This window comes from Stegodyphus dumicola, chromosome 1 (assembly GCF_044657685.1).
Source record: "Stegodyphus dumicola isolate Sdum_Otavi_A_Nest chromosome 1, ASM4465768v1".
In the NCBI taxonomy this organism is placed as follows: domain Eukaryota; kingdom Metazoa; phylum Arthropoda; class Arachnida; order Araneae; family Eresidae; genus Stegodyphus; species Stegodyphus dumicola.
Window position 1 is genome coordinate 157,208,097 of NC_140768.1, and position 16,530 is coordinate 157,224,626.

The window sequence follows — 16,530 nt, forward strand, 5'->3', positions numbered from 1 at the left end:
TTACATCAATAGATAAAAAATTACAATCCCTTTTCACATGAATTTTTAAGCACTATAATTAGATAAAATATTAACAGATGACTTCAAGAATAATATCAAAATCTAAAATACCAACAAACACAGTAATTCGTTTTTAAATAATACTGCAAATTAATCCAACTAGTTATCTTTTTTCAGATCCTGATTTTTGACAAAACACAAATGAGAATGTTACGCACCAAAGATGAAAGATTATTATGAAAACCAGAGAGAAATTTAACTAACATATTCTTCTCTGTTTACTATTATATAATTCGGAACTTAATTCCAATTAAATTTTTCGAATGTTTCAGGTCATACATAAAAAATACTAAGCAGAAAATTATTCGTTAAGTATAGACGAATTCATAAAAAATGTTTCTACAACTGAAATTGATCAGAAAACCAGAAATCACGACACATGTAGAATATATAAACATAAATTATAGAATAACTGATTAAGTTATTTACAGTTCTAGACTGAAATTTCAACAATTCAAATAAGTAACTTACTCTTAGCTCAGGCGGAAATCCAGTAAAATGTAAGAGTCTTCGAACAAAAGCTGTTAGTTCAGAACAGAATACAACTGTTTATCTCCTCTAAATAACTTTATAAACTGCTTAACAGATAATGCAAATGTATCCAGTCTGCTTCGGAACATTCTTCTTTGAACTGAATTACGATAATGTATTCAATTTAAAAGAGACATCGCTAAACATTCATCCGACGCCATAACTTTTCGATCACAAGATTTTTTAAACGGTTGCACATAAGCAGCCGAAAACCAGACGATCGCTACGCCGCACGAAATGGTTTCGATCGGTGCTGGAGGATTGCAAATTGTCGCTACACACGAAAAACCCGTCATATATGATGTCACTCTCGTATCGAGATCTCGTCGCACGCAAGGAGGATCAAAGCCCCCTGAAGATAACATGGAGGTAGGAAGTAAGAAGGAGTCGCCCTAAACAAGTTTCTCCGTACCCTGCTCTGAAGCACCGGCGATCCCTTCGTGGTGAGCAAAACATTGGGTCATTTACCATTGAGTTCTATGGGATTTGACGCGTTCGGATGTAAATATTTTGTAATTACTTCGTAAATATACATATAAATGTATATATTTTCTTTTTCTACAACACTTCAGAGTCCTAAGTATATGAAAACAACATATTTTTAAACAACATTTCATTCTGAACGGAATTAAATGCTATACTTTTCTCAGAATGGTTTAATTTGAATGAAATATTTTCACAAGTTTTCGTTAATTACATTAGAAAAAAAAATTAAGGTAATTCGATTTTATTCGGTTAAGGTACAAAAATTAAGATCAAAGTTTATTGTATTATTAATATTAAAATTATGCATTATTTCTTTTCTATTTATAGAGCTTCTTCCTAAAATACTTTCTTAAATATGACATGATTTTTTGGCTTCTTTTAAATCGAAAAATGTAAGTCAATTTATAATTAATGCTTTATTCGGTTCATTTTAAATTACAGAATTATTAGGAAAATAGTATTTGACTTTCTCTGAACATTTCTGAAAGGGAATAAAATATTTTTTTTTTTTTAAGTATTATTTAAAACTTGTAACTGAGTTATTATAAAATGTAAAGGGAATAATTCTTTTAATTATACTTATCAGATTTTTTTTTTACCCTTCATTTCAACAATACATATTCCAAAACTCTTTATTACGTTCTTAACTGCGCATCTCATAGCATTTGCTTTACAATACCTTTTAACAGATTGCTTTCCAATACGAACAATTCTTGCTTAAATAGTTTTATAACGTATTTGTCAACAGGATTTCAATTTATGTTTACAATTCAATATTAAGGTTATTATATATTTAGATAACATTTATAATCATTATAAATTAGATACATTTAATCATTAGATTTCTTCACAGTACTATCACAGTTGTTTATAAGTGAATAAATTCTTCATTTCAAATACATTTATAAATAATTTAATGAATATTTAAGTATTTTGTCAAAGGCAGATACATGCTTTTTGCAAGCACATGCACAAATACCCATTCATATTTCCTATTTATCATTTCCGGCATGTGCAAATCTTTAATTTCTGTGCATTCACTATATTTTCCGTGTAAAGTAATTTACACTAATTTAGCATACACCCGAAAGTTTTACATAAAAAATATATATGAATATAATTTGAATGAAAATTATAAGTATTATTTTTAATACCCACTCAAAGGTAAGTTTTTTTTCAAAATTCCCCCACGATGGCATCTCTCTCTTTAGGCAGATAGCCCTTGCATGAGTTACTCTATTTAATAAAAACGTAATCTGACCTATGTGCCTAATTACAAATATTTTAACATACATAATTTTATTTAATTTATTACATACATAATTTTATTATAACATTTAGCCATCAAGTTTTAAACTTTTCAAATCTTCTAGAAAATAAATTTTGGCAGATCTCTTTTAGCAATTTTCTTAAAATCTATATTTTTGTAGTGCAACAGCTTAGAATTTTATAAAACAAATTCATAATCAAAATCGCTGTTGTTAGTTATCGAAAAATAACCAAGATTTGATTTTTGCGTAAATGTCAGTAAACTATACAAATTGCTATTATCCATCACACTATGAATGTTTCTTTCATGCGAGAGTGTCCCTTTTTCGATTTCTATGGAACTGTCGTGTGTCGAAATACTATCAGAATTTTGTCAAGCGAGCTTCTGAATGTAAACAAAAAACACCCCGTCTGGTGACCCAAGCTTCAAAGCAGTGCTTCACTTTTAGCGCAGGTTCCCCCTCCTCCCTTTCCTACCTCCATGGAAGATAACAAGGGCTCCCAACTAGCCCCTCCTCAGCCGTGACGTCACACATGTTGGGGATAGACGAGATATGCTACCTCGTTACTCGTCATTTCCCATCACGTTGTCATCATTTAAAATTCGAGGTAATGAGATATTTAAAACACCTCTTGCAGAGTTTTTTAAAATTAAACTAATACCTACAATAACAGATATTTGAAATCGCATAACAGGCGGGATTTCAAATATCTGCGTTTTTAATAAACTGTATTTATTGAAGATACAAGTTTCCATGCAAGGATGTTTTAGCACATTGTTTCTTTGCCTGGAAAAGCCGAAAGATAAAATATACAGTATTAATTATTCAGTCGACCTTTAAATAGAGCAAAATAATACTAATAAAATGCACTGGAAGATTATACATTATGTTAATTTCAATTAGCCCAGAATTATAATTCTGCTATGATTAGTTTCCAAAATAAAAACAGTGAAAATTTTACCAAGTTGTATTAAAAAGTCGTTATTATAAAGAAAAGGCTGAAAATTGGGTTTCTGATTTAAACCAAGATTGTAATTTTAAATTATAAATTAACTTTTTGCTTTTAAATCAATATTTTTATAAAATGTGTAAATTAAGTTAGTATTAATTATTAGAATATTGTTGCAAGTTGTAGAAGTTGTATATTGCATTTTACAGAAAGTGGTATTAGTACACACATAAAAACATGATTAAGAGCAAATAAAGTACAAAAAATGAGACCTATGTAACATATTGTGTGGAAATTAGTTGTCTAAAGATCTTTTGACTTGATAACTTGAAGGTCCTTGTTATTATTAGTTCATTTCAGTAAGCGCGGGTAACCGGCCGGCGGAAGTGACGTCACAGAAAAGGGGCGTGATCGCCGCCATCTTGAATCACGTGCCAACCGGAAGTGACGTAGACGGAATGACATCATCAAAGTTTCGTTTTATGGTGTGGCAACGATCTTTTCAAAGTTTTTTATTTTTTGTAGCAACGACACTATTTTTTATGTTTGTGGCAACGAACTCTTGAACCACGTGTTTGGAATGACATCATCTATTTCTTGTTGCGACATGTTGCTTTACAAAATGGCGTCTGTCGTATCACACCTTTGTATGCCTCCGCTGAGGTGTATGGATACTTTTCTGTGAACCAATCAGATTCTTTGAAATATAACTTCACCGTTTCTTAACCAATCACCGTTCAGATGAAATAAAGAGTTCCTGCCCGATATAAGGCTATCCCGAGCAACGTTCCGCATTTCTTTCCTGCTGTCGCCTTGAGTGTACAGACATATTTTGCTTGGACTATCATTGTTAATTTCATCAGATTTTTGTTTCTTCATCGTTTTGAACATGAATCCTGGACAGCTACGAAACCACATCGCTGCAGAGGTAAGTTAAGTTTTTTTTTTTTTCAAAAACATACTGTTTTTAGAGTTTCAATCTATAGGAAAGTTTATTTTTGAATTTGCAATGTGTGCTTAATTTGCCTTTACTTTTCAGACGGAAAACCTGCCTGAGAAAGAATCCATGCCTTTGAATGATAAAGTGGAGGACTGCAATCTTTTTCGAACGCGAGATATCCCTTGCACCAAAAGGAAGGCAGAAGAAACAAGCCATTTCGAGAAAAAAGTACGTATTTGTAAAAAAGGTTCGTATGTTAAAGTTGATATTTTTATGTTACCTCATTTTTGTGTATGTTTTTTGTCTACCAAATGACTGACAATTTTTTTTCTTTCAGCGCAAAGGACTTTTTACTGAAGACACTATTCCAGAGGAGCTTACTCACATGAGAAACAATGTCTTTGTGGGACCCAGCATTTACAAGGGAAAAGTTACTGTGCACATTCGAGAGTATGCTAAATATGGCAAATCGTACTATCCGACAAAACGTGGAGTGAACTTTGAGCCATGGTGTTTGAATGTTCACGCAACCAACATGACAGTGGAGGAACCAGACCTGCTGACACTGAATCTGGAATTGCTCAAGAATTTTGTGGTCACGTATAAAGATTCTTACTTCACTTTGAAGCAACTCTCTTCGACAGGAGAGGCAAAATGTAGCCTCAGCATTACGACTGCGCAGTGGGAAGAACTGATGACACATTTTAGCCGTATCAGTGACATTGTCACCAACCTCGTTTATCAAAATATGAACTTTTGTGAAGCCTATGAAATCGTATCTGACGAACCTATTAACGAGGAAAACCTTCCAGAATCCTTCGATCTTTCCATGGGAAGAGCACGCCTCGAAACCATTCTAAAGATGTCGCTTAAAGAGCTTCTTAACCAACAAGAAGAACTAAAATATCCCCAGCGCATAGACTGTGAAGAACTTGTTCATAAGACGGAAACTGTGAATGCCATTGCTCTGAGATTCAATGCTGTTGACATCGCCAGACAATTTTACGGAAATATTTGGGGTGAAGAATCCTATTTAATGTTACTGAAACCTGCTCACTACATTACTAAGGGCTTTTTAAAATCTGTGTGTTTAAACCATGTACTCGACGAAGTAAAAAACACATTTTGTACTACGAATGGTGTCTTAGGTATTGAATACTATGAATATCTGTAAATTAATTATGATGTTCAATTAAAAAAATGTTATTTTTATTTTACAATGGCCTCATTCTTTCAGACATTATTTAAAAGAATTAATCTGTAATGATTACTCATATAAATTATTTTCAAAATACCTGTTGACTTTTATAGAGTATAAATAGTGTTGTTATTCTTAAACATGTATCGTTCATTATTCAGCCTTTGAGATGTTAAGTAACATTCATTTTTCTCTCTTGTATTTTAGACCTATTTCTAGAATCTTAATATACGTGAAACTCTGGCATTATTTCCCTGTTCTAGTCAAACATATATAAATGAATATCAGTGTACGCTCAGATCATAACAACTGTTGCAATGAACGCAGCTCTGTCTCAGACTTATCGGGATCCACAGGTCCCCGCAAGTTTCGGGGGTGTTGCTGCTTTGCATCGTGCTTTAAAAGGTCGCGTAAAAACAAAAGAGATCCAGAAATGGTTGCAAACCAAGGATTCTTATACTTTGCACAAGCCTTTGAGGCACACGTTTCCCAGGAACAGAGTCATCGTAGGAGGCTTAAACGAGCAATTTCAATCTGATTTAGTGGATATGCAATCCCTGGCCTCTTTTAATGATGGATATAAATATTTGCTGACCTGTATAGATATCCTTTCCAAATACGCTAGGGCTATCCCTCTCAAAGATAAAACATCTGTGTCCATCCAATCCGCTTTCGAAAAGATATTTTCGGAACGTACACCCGAATCATTACAAACAGATGCAGGGAAAGAGTTTACCAATAATCAAGTTCAAAATTTTTTGAAAAAGAGAAACGTTCGCTTTTTCACGACACAGAATACAACCAAGCTTCTGTTGTAGAACGATTTAATCGAACTCTAAAAACAAAAATGTGGAAATACTTTACCGAAATGAATACACGAAAGTACATTGATGTGATTGATAAATTGATATCCAGTTATAACCATACATGGCATCGTAGTATTAAGACAGAACCTCTATCCGTTACGCTACAAAATCAAGAAAGAATTTGGAAAACATTGTACGGACAGCAACCAGCACAAGTGCCTGTTTCTTCAGATTTGAAGATTGGAGATACGGTACGCATCAGCCGAGAAAAAATGGTCTTTGAGAAAGGATACGAACAAAATTGGACACGAGAAATTTTTACAATCTATAAAATTATTCGACGAATTCCTGTTGTCTATAAACTGAAAGATCTTGCAGGAGAAGTTATACAAGGAACGTTTTACAAACAAGAACTTCAAAAGGTTTCGGACTCTGGTTATTGTCCTGTAGAAAAAGTTTTAAGAAAGAGGAAACGTCGCGGGAAAATAGAATATTTTGTGAAATTTCAGGGGTACCCCGAAAGCTTCAATGCTTGGGTGGAGGATGTGAGAAGGGTATAAAAGGCCCGTACATTCTGCTTATCTGTCATTTGAACGAAACATGTCTATCTTTATCACACTGATCAGCGACAGCTCCATGCGTTTTTTTCCAGACAACAAAATATCACAATTTACCACTCAGCTTCCTACTCCGATGGATTTAAATAGTCAGTGGGAGTTATCTCTTGTGGACTTTATTTACCCTCACACATGGTATAACGTCCGAAAAGACAATAATTTATTTGGATTTGATTGGGGTGATGGAAAATTGGAAGGTCGAAGAGTGCCTCCAGGATGTTATGAAACGATACCAGATTTATTAAAAGCCATGAAAATACCTTCCCATAAAAATAAGATTGAATTCAGTTATCATCCTGTTACGAAAAAAGTGACCATTAAGACCGACGAAAACTGCAAAGTCATTCTTCACGAAGGATTAGCGGAGCTTCTAGGGTTCGAGCCGGGTGTTTACAAAGGATTGGAACAAAGTCCTTTTGTAGCCGATCCCAAAGTATCTTTTCCTGTCATGTATGTGTATTGCGATCTCGTAGAACCTCAAATTGTGGGAGATGTACAAGCCCCGTTGTTAAAAATTGTCACCGTAGAAGGAAATGACGGAGACATCATAAACGCTCATTACCCCCGGCCCTTTTACTTGCCAGTTATCCGTCAACATTTTCAGACTATACATATTGACATAAGACTTCACTCTGGAGATTTAGTACCATTCGAAAGAGGCAAAGTATTTCTTGTGTTGCATTTTCGTCTGAGACAAATTCTATAAAAGAAGCCTTCATCTGCAAATTGATTTCATTTGGATTATGTATGCAAGATTAGAAGCAGCAAATATGCGAGTGCCTTATACGTGTTGCACGAAAAAATTTGAAGATTATTATTTAACTCAAACTGGAAATGGATTACCTTACTATCAAGGAACCATTTTACAGAAAGGTTATGGTATTGGTGGATTTTTTGCAAAGCTGTTTCGCAGTGCTATGCCGTTTTTGATGAGGGGAGCCAAACAGTCGGAAAAGAAGCTTTGCGGACTGGAACACGGAACACAAATTGCAAACGACGTATTGTCGGGAGAAAATTTTAAAGTCTCCCTCAAAACCAGATCTAAAGAAGCTGGCAAAAAATTAGCGAGGAAAGCAGTTCAGAAAGCAGACGAGATGATTGGTCACGGAAGGTTTAAAAGGAAGCGCAAAACCCCCAAACACTTCATTTCGTCTAAAGCCAGGAAGGTGCAACGACGTGATATTTTTGACTCGTAATGGCTTTTTTGTTAAAAGATTCTCCGGAACGCGCAAAATCCGAACTCGATTTATTTTCGCTACCTCCCACACAAACAGTTATCGAAAAAGGTCAGTGGGTTGAATTTCATCCATTAGCCAATGTATCGGAAGGAAGTCCTGTCGAGTTCAATGTTTCTGGAAGCGGAGACGACTACCTAGACTTATAACAGACACAACTCTACGTCAAAGTGAAAATTTTAAAAAATGATGGCCAGCCAATCACGGCTGAAAGTAAAGTGGGACCTGTCAATCTCTTTTTACATTCTATGTTTTCTCAAGTGGATATTAGCTTAAATGAAAGACTCGTTTCCACCAGTAATAACACGTATCCTTACAGAGCCATGATAGAAAAATTATTGAATCATGGTTTTGATACGAAAACGTCTCAACTGTCATCAGAATTGTTTTTCAAAGATACAGCAGGACGTCTGAACGTTTTTGATATTCAAGACACTCAGCCGAATGAAGGATTCAACCAACGAGCAGAATTGTTTAAACTGAGTGCTTCGGTCGATATGATTGGCCGATTGCACTTGGATATGTTTCATCAGGAAAGACTTATGCTGAATATGGTGGATATGAAAATTAAACTCATACGCAGCAAATCAGAATTTTGTTTATTGGGTGAAGGTGAATTTAAAGTTTTACTCGAACAAGCTTCTTTGGTAAGAAAAGTGAGAGTCAGTCCAGGTGTTGTGCTAGGACATGCCAAAAGCCTAGAAAAATCAACAGCCTAATATCCCATTAATAGAGTGCTCTGCAAAGCCTATTCCATTCCAACGGGAAATATGAGTTTTATTCAAGACAATATTTTCATAGGTCAAATGGCTAATCGTATTGTGGTGGCATGCATCGACAATGATGCCTTTAACGGAAACTATAAAAAGTCTCCTTTTGAATTCAAGCATTATAATATGAACTTTATCGGTGTTTATGTGGACGGTCAACCGGTACCTCATAATCCTCTTCAGCCTAATTTTGACAAAAATCATTTCATACGATCTTATCAGAATTTATTTATGAATGCAGACGACAGAGGACTTTACCTTTCAAGATCAGAATTTTCAAAAGGATATTCCTTATTTCGCTTCGACCTGTCACCTGACCTTTGTGATGGCTCTCATTTAAATCTGGTTCGACACAGCAACTTAAGATTAGAAATAAAATTTGGGACTCCCTTACAACAAACTGTATCGTTATTAGTGTATGCTGAATTTGAAAATTTGATAGAAATCAATAAAGCTCGAAATATTCTGTACGATTTTGGAAACTGATGAATTCATCACAGATTCATCAAATCTTATCTCGAGATCCTATTTCTTTGAGATATTATGCGGGTGTTTTTCCTTGTGATAAAATACCTGCGATTCAAAGTTTTCCCTGTGCACTGGTGTGCAATACGGATAAACATGATGAAGAAGGAACTCATTGGCTAGCTGTCTACATTGCAGATAAACAGACTCTGGAATTTTTTTACTCTTATGGACTCCCGCCTGAAGTATACGGAAAAGATATCACATCCTTTGTCAAGAAATATCGTCATGTTTGCCGGAACAAGATTTCGCTTCAGAGTTTAACTTCTAATGTGTGTGGACATTATTGTATTTATTTTATTATTAAACGCTGTCAAGGACTCTGTATGGAACTCATTGTATCAGCCTTAGATGGGAAGAATCATGATTTCCAAATATTTCAATTTGTCAAAAAAAGATATGGTGTAAACATGATTTTTAAAAAATAAAGTTGTTTTAATTTGTAAAAATGTCTCTTGTGTTTCTTGTTTCTACACTTATTTAAACAAAATGAATAAATGTCTTATGCAAAAGGATTTTAGGTAAAGTATAAAAGTCAGTGTTTTCTTAACATGCTGTCATTTCCAAAAATGGAACTGCCCAGGTTTATACATCCTTCTACTTGTCTTCTGAGCGGACCTACCGGTTCGGGTAAAACGGTTTTTGTGAAGAAATTGATAGATCATAAAATGTTCCATCCCATGCCGACCAATATTATTTATTGCTACGGAAGTTATCAACCTCTTTTTAATTCCATGAAAAACGTAAATTTTGAAGAAGGATTACCATCTAACCTGCAGACTCTTCAAAATGCTTTAATTATCATAGACGATTTAATGTCTGAATTAGCAAGTGATACTCGCTTAAGCAAACTTTTTACAAAAGGAAGTCATCACCGAAACCTTTCAGTCGTTTTTATAACACAAAATCTTTTTCACCAAGGCAAGGAGATGAGAAATATTCATTTAAATTCCCATTACCTTGTTCTATACAAAAATCCTAGAGATAAAAGTCAAGTTATGCATTTAGCTAGACAAATGTTCCCCGGAAAAGTAAAGGCCTTTCAAGAAATTTTTCAGGATGCTACTTCAACTCCATTTAGCTACTTGTTGATTGATTTACGACCTGAAACAAATGAAACGCTTCGCCTTCGTACAGGCATCTTTCCTGGGGATAAATACTATGTCTACCAGCTCCGATAGTTCATTTCAGTTTGAGACGTCGAATGGCTAACATGTCTTCTCCCATCGTGATCGATTTCGAAGGTTTTCAATGGATGCCTCATTGTTACATTGTTAAAGAATTAGCTTTTTACACCGTGCATGAAGGATATCACAGTTGCTGGTCATTTTTACCTCCTCAGCCTTGGAAAACATTATCACGATCTCAGCAAAAGTGTTTTGCTTGGGTCACAAGAAATCGTCATCATGTGAATTGGAGTGAGGGTGTATTACCTTATACTCATCTTCGTATTATTTTGCAGTATTTGTCATCTGTTTATTCTGTCATATACGGGAAAGGATTAGAAAAGAAATTATTTTTAGAAAATTTATTATGTAGAGACATCATAAATCTAGACTGTCCTAAGATAGAGAATTTAAAAAAGAAAAGTTCTTTAACATGTTCGATTCATGCAAAAGGATTTAATTGCTGTGCTTTAACCAAAGCGGCTGCATTTGCTCCCTATATAAAGAAAGTGTGCAAGAAAAAGAGCTCATTTGTCATCAGCATGTCTCATCTGTAGGATGTGGATTATCTAAAACTATTAGGAAAAAGTCGAATAAAAGCAGCTGTACTGAAAACGTGTTCGAATCATCTCATTAAATCAGTTTGTGAGTGTGTTTTAAATCTTCTAAAAGGAAACGTACCCATCACCAAACGGGTCAAAAATCGACTCGCCCCTTTTAAAAGAACTTTAAGAAAACTAGCGGACAAAAAAGTACCTCTTTTTAAGAAAAGACGTCTTTTGGTTCAAAAAGGTGACGGTTTTCTATCTTTCCTGATTCCTGCAGCAGTCAGTGTCTTATCCTCTCTTGTCCATGGAACACAGTAAGAAATATGCCTTGGTACCGCTGGATCGTATGCACCAGTTTGAAGATGAACATTTGAGTGATTTAGATACCCAAATTCAAAACATCTTAAAAGAGAAAATGGACGATGAAGAAAAATCCAAATTGTACATCCAGGTTCTGCAAAAGTATGTTACATTTCCTCATGTGAACACTTCCGAAGAACAACCGCCTGAACAACGTTCTGAGAAAGATACAGAAAAAGAAATTATGCAAACAGTTCCTGTGAAGCAGAAAAGAACGGCACAGAAAATAATAGATTTTCTAAAAGAGCATCAGATTTCCTGGACACAGAATAAAGAACTTATTCTGGATGATCATGTGTTTTCAGACTCTGACATTGTTCAGTTGATAAACTTTCTGTTGAGAAATAGAACTCAAAAACCTTTTGCCTTTGAACAGTTTAAAAATGTACTGAATGTTAACAACTTTCCTCAAGACTTTGTCAAAAACAAACATTTAATGAATGTAAAAACTATGTTTGCTAGACCTAAAAGAAAATCCTCTTCGCAGCTGTGGCTAAAATTGTAATGACATGTGTAATACTTTGAGATATGAATAAAAGTTCATTTCTGATTATTTGTGTTACATTTTTCTTTCTAATTAAGCTAACATATAAAATCATTTTTTTTCTGATCGAACTAATATATACATAATCATAACCATTATTTTCTAAAAAATATTTAAAAAAAAACTTACCTTTCATGCCATTCTTTGAAAAAAAGAAAAACACCATAATTTTCAAACTTCTGTTTATTTTTTATCTAAATAAGTTTTTACACGCAAATACTGTGCATAACATCTTTTACATACAAACATTTTTTTGTACATACCATACATTTTTACAAAAGTTATTTTCAAAAGCCAAATGGTAAGGTGGTCAAGTCCTGTTGGATCACCCTTTTATCCAACACAATTCTGTACAGTTTTGTTTCCGGTTTATTCACCACCTTTCTTCTCTTCGCTTCTCGGGTGATTTTGCAGGGGTTGTGGAGAGATATGATCTCACTTAGGTCGAGGCTGCAGACCAGACTTTTAATGGCTTCAAAATTCAGCAAGTGGTGATTCCGGAAGTTCAATGAAAATCCTCGGACTTTGCAGCAGGTTTTCCAAGTGGCCGTCTGGTATGCGTAGTTTTTCGGTCCTCCTGAAAAAATAAAAGATCATGAGAAAAAAAGAGATAATAGAAAAAACATTAAACATTTTTTGGTACATAATTAATATTAAATAAGGAACTTTTTAAAGGTGTTTACCTGACACGAAGGTTTTGATAACATCTCCATCCAGTTCGTCGGTAAATTCTCCTAAGAAGTTTCCTAAGGGGGGATCGTTGCAACCATTCGAGGCATAAATGATGGAATCTGTGTCGTGATACAGGACATCTCGACCCAGCTTCTCTATTTCACTATACAGCTTGAGACGAGCCCAAGCTGTCGTAAAAGTTGCTAGAAAAATGTTGGTCGAGGCATCCTGCGGTACAAACTCCTTTGAAGATTCCCAGCAAATGACAGCCACCTCAGGCGTGGGAAGAAAGACATCCTTGATCTGAAAATAAAAGAAGAATCATAAGTTAACAGTTCAAAATAGTTATGAGTTAACAGTTTGAAACACACTAAGCTTATAGATGGATAAAATCGATAAGAGAACTTACTTTTTTAGTAGGATCCGCCAACATCTTATTAAAGTCTGGCACCGTATGTACGTAGATCAGTTGCGCTTTGTTGACGTTCATGCCCCATCTGAAACAAAAATTCAACATAAATCACAAAGAATTAAAAATGTTTACAAAAAATTTAAGTCCAAAAGAAATCATCTTACCTGCCCAGAAACTGTTTAGGGCCAACTTGGCAACTTGTCGACGCCCAGGGTTCTTGGAAATCTTTCCAACTTCCAACTTGACGCCCTCTCTTTCTTCATACTGGCGAATATACTTTAATTTGTCTTCAGGCGTCACACACTTCGAAGGCCAACCGCTACTTTCCTGTTTGATCTGCAGTAAGAGATCAATGTAGGAACGAAACAGGGAAGTAGACGATTCTTTGAAATGATAGACTTCGTAAATCTAGAAAATAAAGAATAAATTTCAGTTATGACAAAAGATTTTAAATAAATTTGGATTATGACAAATAATTTAAATAATCTTTGAATACTTACATGTGTGACGCGGTAACCTTTCTTTATCGCCAGCTTGACTTCTTCCGATACCCACGTTCCGACAAGAGCTCTTTCATCGTCTGTGTGGGTACAGGAAGACTGAGACTGTAGAAAGGCACAAGTCCGACACAGGGGGAACATGAGCTTCTTCCTACACCGATAGGGCAGTACCGGGAGATAGAGGTTCCGAGGAGGAATCACACGGCACTGGATAAGTCCAAAGTAATTTTCTATATCCCCAAAGCTTTCCGTAATGATTGTTGGATGTCCTACAGGGTAGACGCAATATTTGTTCACCTGTGAAATAAAACAAAAAGTCAAAAAAACATACATAAAAATCAGAAAAACACATCATCCATGAAAAGGTTTTAAAATAATAAAAAAGTACGAACCCATGGATAGAGGGATGTGAAATCCACATATTTAGCGTCTCCCTCGTGGAACAATTTGAGGGCATTGGTCCTTCCTCCAAAAAACGACTCGCGAGGATTGAGTCGATCCCTCAGATGGTGTTGATCCAGGAAAGCTTGGAGATCTGGATTTTCCTCATTCTCTCTTTGAAATTCATGCTCCCACATTTCGATGACGTGGAAACCCTGGGTGCGAAGCTTTCTTGTCGTCTCTTCCTTCTTTTCTCTTAACGTTGCCATGGAAACTCCTTTTAAGGGGTGGATGGTATCCCCGTCATAGCACGAACTACACCCATGGAAGAAACAGCCCTAAAAAACACGAATACACTATTAGTATTCAACATGTAAATTAAACATTAAAAGTGTAAAATCATTCAAAAGAATCACATTGAAAAAGAATGGTTATATTTTCTTACCTGAAACTGATAGACGGTTTGCGTTGCTTGGCAGAAACCGTCTACCGAGATTCCAGCGATTCTGTGCTCTCCGGAACCGTTCAACGCATGTTGAATGGCAACGCCTTCCGAAGCAGCAACAAAGTCCAACCACCGGATCGAATCAGGGCTATAATTCGTGGAGTTCACGTATCCGTGTGTAGGCACCATGGCAATCGTGTCAGACTGAATGTGGCCACTCCGATACGTTGCCATACAGGCTGACGCAATGGTCACGTATCTGAAAAGACAAAAATAAGAACGATTTAATGAACTGTAAATATGATTATTATTGTATAAGAAAATGAGAAAATGACTTACTGGAATGGATCCACACCCGCCACATCCAAAAACTGGGTTCGAAACTCCAGGCAACAGCGACGAAGAATGTCCACGTCCGATCTAAAAAAAATGAAAATGTTAAAAAATACGAAATATAAAATATAAGAATAAAACAAGAAGAAAAAAATATACCTGCAATAGGCCAGCATCTCTGCTTGAAGTTAAACACATCCCCCTTATGTTCTTCGTGCCAGGACAGAAATGCTTGTCGGGCTGAAGTGCTCATGGTATCCGGGCTGTAGTACCGGGCCTCAGGCAGCGGTCCGACATAATTTTGGTTTTCTCCCGAGTTGAAAAGATGGGGAAAGTATCTCTTTTTCAGCTCGCTGAGACCGAAGCATCCCGGCAGTTTGGCCAACGCCATCGGTAGAAAATTTAACGAGTCTATGACCCGAATGTTCAGACTAGGGTGTCTTGCACTCATGATCATAGATCCGTTAGGGATCACCTCCGGCGCTGTGCCTTGCTCTAGGAGCCAGGCCATCACGAACTGACCGTCGAACCTGTAAGTAAAAATATTATGAATAATATTGAAAAAAAAACAGCCATGAAAACTATGGTATTTTTAACTTACCCTTTCATGTTATGAGCCACGGCGGTGAAGCCCTTGTGCTGTGTGGTAAACAGCCAGGCGCAGAAGTTTTGGCAAGCCGCATGGCCCGAAAACACTCTCTCTCTGTGCCGTCGGCATACTGAGCCACCGCGAAATTCACAAGATGCTCCCCCGAAGACTGGTCCGTTTCAAAGTCAAAAAAGATGAGCTTATCCTCGGACTTCTTCGGGGCAACACGTCGCAAATAGCAACGGTGCTCAGCAGCCACGACAAACTGGTTGCAAGAAGGGCATTTCGTGGTGCCACACCTATGCAGATCCTTAGGGCAATCGCGTCTCCGAATCACTTGGCAGCATTCCCTGCACTGGTATACCTGTAACGACAATAATTTTTTTAAACATAATAACCATTTCGAGAAAATTACATGATAATTAACTTTGTTCATTAAGATACATTTTCAAAAAACACTTACCCTGTCGCAGAGTGAAAACTCTTGTTTTCCAGTCAGGGCTTTGTGTGCTTCAAAGCAGGCATCGGAGCGGCAGAGACGGTCGCAATCCTGACATCGTTGGGGCACGCCTGGAATACAGTCGGTCCTCAAACATATGGGGCAGGCGTTGGCACATCGGTGGTTTTCCGGATGTTCATAAGCCTTTTCACAGGATGAGCAGTAATGGTCGCTACCGAAAAATCCTTTCAGGGATTTGATGACGTCATAATGCCCATCGTGAAGCCACAAATTGATCCGTTGTGCTCTCTCTTTCCCTTTATAGACCACCTAAAACATAGACAAAAAATTTTTCTCTTTAATTCCAAAAAAAAATCCTTTAGAAATCAGTTTTTAAATTTAATTACATACGTAAAGCGATCTAAAAATTCCCTATGTATTTATAATATCGAAACGAATTACATAAAATTAATCTAAAAATAATCTTTATTTCCCTACTTTATTCCCCTATTTCAGCACAGGTTTCCATAAAATTAATCTTTATTTCCCTGTTGAAAATTCTCTGAATCTTTTCAAATTTGTGTTCGATATAAGAATTTTATTTGGTTTACATAAATCCGATTCGTTTAATAATATTATATTTATTAAATACTATTTATTAGGTTTCCAAATCTGTCAAACCCAATCAATGGCCTCCTGGCTAAGATATCTGATTATCGCTATTTCGACTCATATTCGGACCCAAACAAACGA

The 16,530-nt window shown here is 35.9% G+C and overlaps 2 protein-coding genes across 2 annotated transcripts; one reads left to right on the plus strand and one right to left on the minus strand.

The window, feature by feature from the left end:
- Window positions 1–4,132: 4,132 nt before the first annotated feature.
- LOC146999357 (uncharacterized) lies at window positions 4,133–5,411 on the plus strand. The gene is made up of 3 exons (XM_085821438.1): window positions 4,133–4,225; window positions 4,337–4,465; window positions 4,575–5,411. The coding sequence occupies exons 1-3, from the start codon at window positions 4,187–4,189 to the stop codon at window positions 5,409–5,411; spliced, it is 1,005 nt and encodes a 334-aa protein (XP_085677564.1). The 5' UTR covers window positions 4,133–4,186.
- A 7,702-nt stretch (window positions 5,412–13,113) lies between these two features.
- LOC146999358 (uncharacterized) lies at window positions 13,114–15,201 on the minus strand. The gene is made up of 4 exons (XM_085822501.1): window positions 14,417–15,201; window positions 13,983–14,309; window positions 13,591–13,887; window positions 13,114–13,498 (listed from the first exon to the last, which is right to left on the minus strand). Exons 1-4 carry the CDS (start codon window positions 14,648–14,650, stop codon window positions 13,199–13,201), a joined length of 1,158 nt encoding a protein of 385 aa, XP_085678627.1. The 5' UTR covers window positions 14,651–15,201; the 3' UTR covers window positions 13,114–13,198.
- Between the last annotated feature and the right edge of the window lie 1,329 nt (window positions 15,202–16,530).